Source organism: Hevea brasiliensis, chromosome 9 (genome assembly GCF_030052815.1).
Source record: "Hevea brasiliensis isolate MT/VB/25A 57/8 chromosome 9, ASM3005281v1, whole genome shotgun sequence".
Taxonomy (NCBI): domain Eukaryota; kingdom Viridiplantae; phylum Streptophyta; class Magnoliopsida; order Malpighiales; family Euphorbiaceae; genus Hevea; species Hevea brasiliensis.
The window spans coordinates 54,111,448-54,118,952 of NC_079501.1; the positions used below are offsets into that span (position 1 = coordinate 54,111,448).

The 7,505-nt window shown below is 37.0% G+C and overlaps 1 protein-coding gene across 1 annotated transcript; it reads right to left on the reverse strand.

The window, feature by feature from the left end:
• Nucleotides 1-1,743: 1,743 nt before the first annotated feature.
• LOC110670417 (granule-bound starch synthase 1, chloroplastic/amyloplastic) lies at nt 1,744-5,667 on the reverse strand. Its single transcript, XM_058153781.1, has 14 exons — nt 5,516-5,667; nt 4,954-5,299; nt 4,797-4,877; nt 4,555-4,653; nt 4,368-4,457; nt 4,089-4,152; nt 3,886-3,986; nt 3,671-3,780; nt 3,315-3,558; nt 3,053-3,229; nt 2,780-2,971; nt 2,547-2,633; nt 2,329-2,457; nt 1,744-2,170 (listed from the first exon to the last, which is right to left on the reverse strand). Exons 2-14 carry the CDS (start codon nt 5,284-5,286, stop codon nt 2,054-2,056), a joined length of 1,824 nt encoding a protein of 607 aa, XP_058009764.1. The 5' UTR covers nt 5,287-5,299; nt 5,516-5,667; the 3' UTR covers nt 1,744-2,053.
• Nucleotides 5,668-7,505: the final 1,838 nt, after the last annotated feature.

Here is a 7,505-nt window from a genome sequence, read left to right on the forward strand (position 1 = left end):
AACTTCCTATTTAGTAAACTTGTTATTTTTCTTTTATAGTGTTTGTAATTAACCTATATAAAGGTCAACTCTTGTAAGCTCAAAGCATTTTGAATTTTAATAAATAACAAGTGCTGTTTTTTCTTTCTTATCAAACATTATTTGTTTGTGGCGAAGTCTTGATTTATCACAAGAGTTCATTGTGTGGCGTATTCATTGGGATTATAATTTTTGTGGCGAGATTACTCTTATCAAATTTTACGTTCAATAATTATCTTCTTATTTTTGTCTTTTATTACTGTTGCATCTTAAATCATAAAATACCAAAAAGAAATCATTTCTTTTTTTTAGTTAAAATTGATTTTAATGTTATATTGCTTAATTTTTACTTATTCTTATTCCTCGATTTGTTCCAGAAGTATTTTTTATTTTTTTATTACTAATTAATTTTATTTTCTCTTTTCGCAAGGCACATTAGTAGAAGCACTTGTGAATCATCCCTGAAAGGGTAATAAATAAAGTGATGAATATTACTAAAACTCGAAGTAGGAGTTGCGATAGGAATGTGGTTTTTTTTTTTTTTTCATTAATGACTGTTTTTCAACAAAACAAGGATAATTAATCCTAGTCAAAAGTAATCTTTTTCAAGTAATAAAAATATTTTAATTAAATTATATAGCTTCAGAAGTTATAATACTTGTATGATTTTTGATAATTTATTTAATAGGTATATTATTTGTAGTTATTTAACTTATATTATATAATAAAAATTTTAATTTATAAAATGAAAATATTAGTATTCATATATCATATTTGGACTATTTTATTTATAATATTTTAATTGATAAAAGTATTATATTTTATTAATTTTATTTTTTTTTAATTTTTTAAATTAATTTTAATTAAAATCGCATATGGTTGTAATAATTCATTATTATGATCATGATAATTTAATATTATAGAATGAAAGAAATTAATATATTATAATAATATTGTATCATATATAAAAGATTAACAAATTACGCATGAAAAAAGAGCAACGAGTATATTATTAAATAACAAGTAACGGTGTGTGCATATAACAATTATTCGTCTTAAAATAAATTGGAAATCGCGGCTGGGTCGGATGGTTTCAGCCAATAATTAATGGCCGAGTATAGGCTGGTCGAGTTTTAGCATGCACAAGCAGCTTAAGGCCAGGCTAAAAAGTTTATTTACATAGGAGTTACGTTATAATACATCAATGGTTAAAAATGAATTCAAGTATCAAACTTATATTCTTTTAATTTGAATCAAAACTTGCAATCGAGAAAATTGCAGTGTTACTCTTAACTAAAATTTTGAAATTATATGATTTGTTTGGTTGCCAAGAATTCACTGTTTGCGCTACATGCATCTACAGCCAACTGAAAATATTTCTCCTCATAGCCCATGAATGGGCTTTTCTTTCTGAATTGGTAATCCTGAATAATTCGCTGCAGCTCTGCTTATACGCGAACATGAGTTTCAGAGCCATTGCGTCTCTTGTCGTCATTTCGGCCTACGGTTGCATTTCACTCCCCAACTCCCCATCAGTTGGCAAATTCCTACTCCCTGCTGAGTTTCTCATACAATGAAGCTTCATTTTCTCTCTTTAAAAATCACAAAATTTCTGAAGGGTCCCTCTCCTCATAGGCTTTCATCCCCCTGAACATGCACGGCAGTTAAACACTGAAGAAAATTTTGTGATATGCAATCACATCTCCATTCACATATGACCATAAAGGCATGCAAAGAAACCTTTATTTATCCACATAACCCCCAGCAAAGGCTGTGAATAGTCTTATGTTTCCTTAAATAAGGATTACACACGTTAGTTATGAATTCTCGACATTGATTCAGGTACCATTCACCGTCCGCAAGAGAATGCACGGTTAAACCAAAATACAAACAAACAAACAAACAAACCAACCAACCAGAACAGAGGTCGCCCTGATCCTAGCAGACGTGCAACTGGAATGGACGTTTATATGTGCATTTAATATATCCATATATATGTCAATATCAGAGACCGTCAAAATATCATCCTTGCTACTCAAGGAGTGGCAACGTTCTCCTTCGCAAGAGGAACGATTTCCTCCCCTTCAATGCCAGGATCACTGCCAGCAACCTCCAGGCTCAGGAGCATTTTCTCCCACAATCTGGCTGGTCCCTGCATTCAACCAAAATGCATTTCGATTTTCAAGTTCAGAACTGAAAACATTTACTTCTCTTTCAAAATGCTACCATCCGTGTTATTAAAACTCAAGTCATGGGTTAGCTAAAACTGCGAGAGATATGAGCCTCCTAGATGCCTAGTAATGTACACACCTTCCATGAAAGATCTTGGGCCATGCAATTCAGGATCACTTCTCTTAAAGCAGCAGTGGCATAAGTGGCAAGGGCTCTTGCGACAGTTTTAACTACTGCAGCTACATCTTCTGGATCAACTCTGTCACACTGGAAAATATCCCATTGGGGAGTCTCATTGCTTCAGTATTTACACAAGAAAAGAATAAAATGGCTAGAGCAATCGCCTCCTTACTTACCTCAGGGTGGAAGGCTCCCATGTGGAATCCCGTGTAACCTTCTTTAACAGTATCAACGAGACCACCAGTAGAAGCAACAATTGGAACCTGCGCCAAAATTAGTAGATGTTTACAGTCATTAACTGCTATGCATTGTCATTCCAGCAAGTGATAAGAAAATCCATGCCATCAGTCAAGGATTAAAATCAGGATGGTTGCTACTGAAAGGAAGACGAATGTTTAAAGCGCATTACTGTTCCATATCGCATAGCATGCAACTGAATCAGACCACAGGGCTCAAATCTACTTGGGATCAACATAAAGTCAGCACCAGCTATGATCATGTGCGCCAAGGGGACATTGAATTTTGCCACTCCTCTAGCCTTGTCAGGGTACAATACCTCCAGCTGTTCAATCTGCTTCTCAAAGCTCTTTTTGCCAGTTCCCTAAAGAGAAGAACAGATCATATCATCAAACACTCTGCACGTCACAACATGAGCTATGACATTCTTAATTGTGATACTTACAAGGATTACTATCTGCACATTGTGTTTCACCAATTGCGAAATAGCTGCAACAAGAATATCTGAACCTTTCTGCTCTTCTAATCTACCAATGAAGCCTATCAAAGGAATATCCCTGCCAACAGGTAATCCAACTTCTGCTTGAAGGGCTTCCTTCAACAAAGGTTTTGCATCCATAACCTGAACAATAAAATCCCATTATTCACCATCTTTTGCCATTGATTACGTATTGATTGTGAACTTCAATTTACAGCAAGGCACTTACAGTTGTGGCATCGTAGTTGATGCCAATATATTTATCTGCAGCAGGATTCCACTCCTGGACATCCATACCATTTACAATACCGCTAATGCCAGTTCTACGAACGATGTTATCCAGCTCCACGCCTCTTTCAACTCCAGAAATAAGCTCCTGGGCATAGTATGGGCTCACAGTCAAAACCCTGTCTGATTCCAATATTCCAGCCTTCATCCAATTGATTTTCCTTCCCCTAATAGGCTTGTCATACCTACCAAGAGCAAAGCCTTTCAACATTCGGCAAGAGAAGTAATTCAAGAAACCCATAAATCAATAGATATTGGAATCATATTGGCAAGACCAACTGCTCTGAAAAATCATACCCATCGATAAAGTCAAAAGAGCTCTTGAATTTATCGGGCAAATTGAGTAGTGGGAAGTCTGAGAAGGCAAATCTGCCCTGATATGCCACGTTGTGGATGCAAAAAGCAACCTACCATCAAATTGACAAAAACAAACAATCTGTAACCCCCCAAATGACACTTACAAGTATGCCATAATCATATATTATTCAATTCCAATCAAGGGCAATAAAAACCTGGGCAGTTCTGTAAATCCCCATAGGTTTGTAAATGGTTTTTAGATAACATGGAAGCAGAGCAGTGTGCCAGTCGTTGGCAATGAAGACAACTTCCTCTCCTGTATTAAGAATTTAAGACAATAAAATGCATGGTTTGAAATAGTTACTTCTCAACAGAGAAATTGAAAATCCCAATTAAAATTTTGAGAAGAAGTACACACCATAGGGTCCTGAGAAATTTTTGTTGCTGTTCAAGTTCAGAACTCTTGGTGCCTCAAGAGCAGCCTGCAAGTATTAGAGGAAAAAATGAACAACCATTTACTAGCTACACAAAGTAAACCAGCAGTAGAAGCAGCAGTCATGGCAATAAAAGATCTCATTTTTAAGAAGAAACACCATTCTCTAGGAAAAGAAACAACATTCTGTTTCATGCAATTTAGGGGAAAAAGGAAAGGCACATGAAATTATATGCAAGAAAAAGGAATGAATGCTAGACTTACTAGGCATAACAAGCTAAATCGCAGTTGGTTGTCCTTGTAATCCAACCCTGCTCTTGGGCCATAGATTTTAGATCCAGTTTTTCCCCATATCTAAAAATTAAAAACAATTTTGGTATCAGGAAAAAAGACGCAAATGGAAATATTCTGTCCTATACATGTTTCCATAATTGCAAACAGTTTTTCCAACCTTCTCAAGGAACACTGGGTGATCCACAAAGACACGATCAACTCCTCGTTTGTAGCAGTGGAAGAAGCGGACAGTTTCAATTCTATCTCCAACGTGAATCTGCAAATCCGAATTGAGAGACACATCACAAGAGGAAACAATCCTACAATACAACAGGGATAAAAAAAAAAAAAAAAAAAAAAAAAGGAGAACAAGGGATTATGATGCCTCTCAAAAAGATGAAAAGAACAACTATAATATACCTCCACCAATACACTGGTGTCCCAAGCATCCTTGTACTGGTCATAGCGGGGAGAAACTGTCATGACACGGTGCCCTCTTGCCTGGAAAAGAATTACACGTTGAATTAGTTGAATGAAGCATGTAATTAAGCCAAGGGAAAGCGGATCCTCTACTCACGGCCATGGCAGGGGGAAGTCCTCCAAGAACATCACCAAGTCCACCAGTTTTGCTCCAAGGAGCAACTTCAGCACCAACAAAGACCAAGTTCATTCCAAGCCCACAAATGATTTTGCCAGAAGGCCTGCCATTCTCAGTGGCAGAGACCTTTTTCTCTGCCTTTGATTTTATCCTCATTAGCAGCTTATCCGTCTTGTTCAGAGACCTTAAACCGTTGTGAGTCATGCTTTGGCTCCTGAATCCAATCTGACCAGAAATAGCCATTGTTTCTGATGGATAGATGCTCAAGTGTGAGCTCCTTGAAACGAAGTGTGCAGCTGTCACATTTGCCATGGTGCTCCTCCTCCTAACAGAAAAAAGACTAATGTTAAAATGAAATAGCTAGAGAAGAACAAATACAAACCAAAGAGAACAGAGAACGCTCAAACGCCAAATGATGGACATATATATAGGATCTCAGCAACAAACTAAGGAGAAAATCTCTCCACAAATCGTTGAAATCTCCATCGACTAGCTAATGGAATAAAAAATAATATGTGAGGCGTTTGAAACAGCTACTTACAAGCTTGGCCCGATGAGTCGGTTGCGTTAAGAATGTGTTCCTGAAGGAGTAGAGGAGATTGCTAGTACTCCAGGCACTGCCACCGCTTCACTCTCATTAAAATTTTTGCTAGTGAAGGTGGATTTTGTAGTGGTTGGCAAAGTGCACGTGAGAAATACACGTGGCATAATTTTAATGGTTTCGGGACACTCCCATTAGGCACCTCACACGTGAAATGGGTCCCATCCTGCCAATTTGCACAGGTGATCTGTGGGAATACGCAGGAAGTTTGAGGTCACAGGGGCGTTTGATCTTGTTGTGGGGGTGAAACGACACCGTAAGGCCTCTCTTTTTTTTGCTGTGGTCAAGATTCGTAGCGGTGGGACTTTGATGGGTGTGTGGGTCCTTCAATCATTGAATCATTGACGAGAGTGACTACCCATCAGCTCCCTGGCCTCTGGCCTCTGGTGGCCGTGAGTGTCACTTTCAGTCTTTCACTCAGACTTTTTTACAGACTGTTGTGTTTGTCTCCGCGCAAACCTTTTCTTAATTTAAATTTAAATTGGAAAAAAATATTCTTTTTGAACGGTTGATGAAAGCCTGAGGTTCACATCCCTGCCTAGTAGTGCAGAGGGTGGTTCTCTATGTTTTTATCGTTTGACATCAAATAACGGAAATGCGGATCCATTACTAAAAAAATCAGAACAACTTTCTGAGATGTTTAAGATGCTTAAAATGAGCTTGCGAACCCTAAAAAATGTATAACGAGTAATTTAGCTGACAAAAAATAAGTAGGCAAGAAAATTTTAACAAAAAAGTGCATAACATTTTTAATGTAAATAAAAAATATTAAATATTTAATAATTCACCTTTAGCTTATAAAATTAAAAAAACAAAAAATTATATAAAAAAATAGGGTTTTCTTCTTCTTGTTCCGAATAATAATTTTGAAAAACTTAATTAATTTTAAAACTATAATTTTTCACTCAGCCTCTACCATTCACTCAAACTCTGCCTTTTCTCCAGCAATCTCATCATTATCAAGCCTCATCACTTACATTTCATCCCTAGGACCTTTCGCAAATAGCAGTAGCAAGACTGGTTGCATCACAAAGGAGGCTCCTCTTGTGTTGCTTAACGGCATGGTAGTTTTGTTAGTAGGCTTCTTCAGTATTGATTATAGTCACAAATTCCTTCACAACATACAACAATTGTTGTTGGGTTCGTGGTTTCTTGTGAAGGATCTCTATGTGGCATGCAATGTCAACGATAAGTTGGGTTTCTTTGATGATACAATATAAAATAATGGACCTCTTTGATGGGTGCCAACATGATCGTAAGTGTGTGACTATTCTAACTGGCTTGTCGAGCGAGTACACTGAAAAATAGGATAGCCATCCTATGGAAAAGTGATGACTTCTCGAGAGGTCATCTTTATCAAGTCGATAGGCATGGGTTCCTTAAGAAGGATCCGACTCCTTTAATGACCCTAAATGTCTCATCAATTTCATAGGGCCCATTCCTATTTGACAAAAAGATGTTTAATCGGCTTGGCGAGTAGAACATAATTGCCACCATCAATGTCTCGTAAGCTTATGACAACGTTATAGCCTGGACTTACTTGGGGAATTCCCAATAACTGCCATTCCTAAAAGCTTAGGATAATCATGAACCATATGGGAAACATTATTTGAAATTTTTGAAACTTATTCTAAATATTACAGGTCCACTTGTTCATCACCGCATACATGGTAGTATTTCATTGGATACAGGCTAGAATATAAGTCATAACTAAGGTAGGTACCAACATTCTTTTCCTTATACTCTTATCCCTCTTCATTTATTCTTTCTATCTTTTAACCTCACTCTTTAGACCTATTCTAACTTGATTATCGAAGTGCCAAGTAAGAAAAGTCCCCTTGGCACTATAACCCTGTTGTTTTGCAAACTAATAGTCGAAGATAGTATCAAGCAGTTGTAAGGGCACCTAGAGGGGTCATATCAAAGGAGA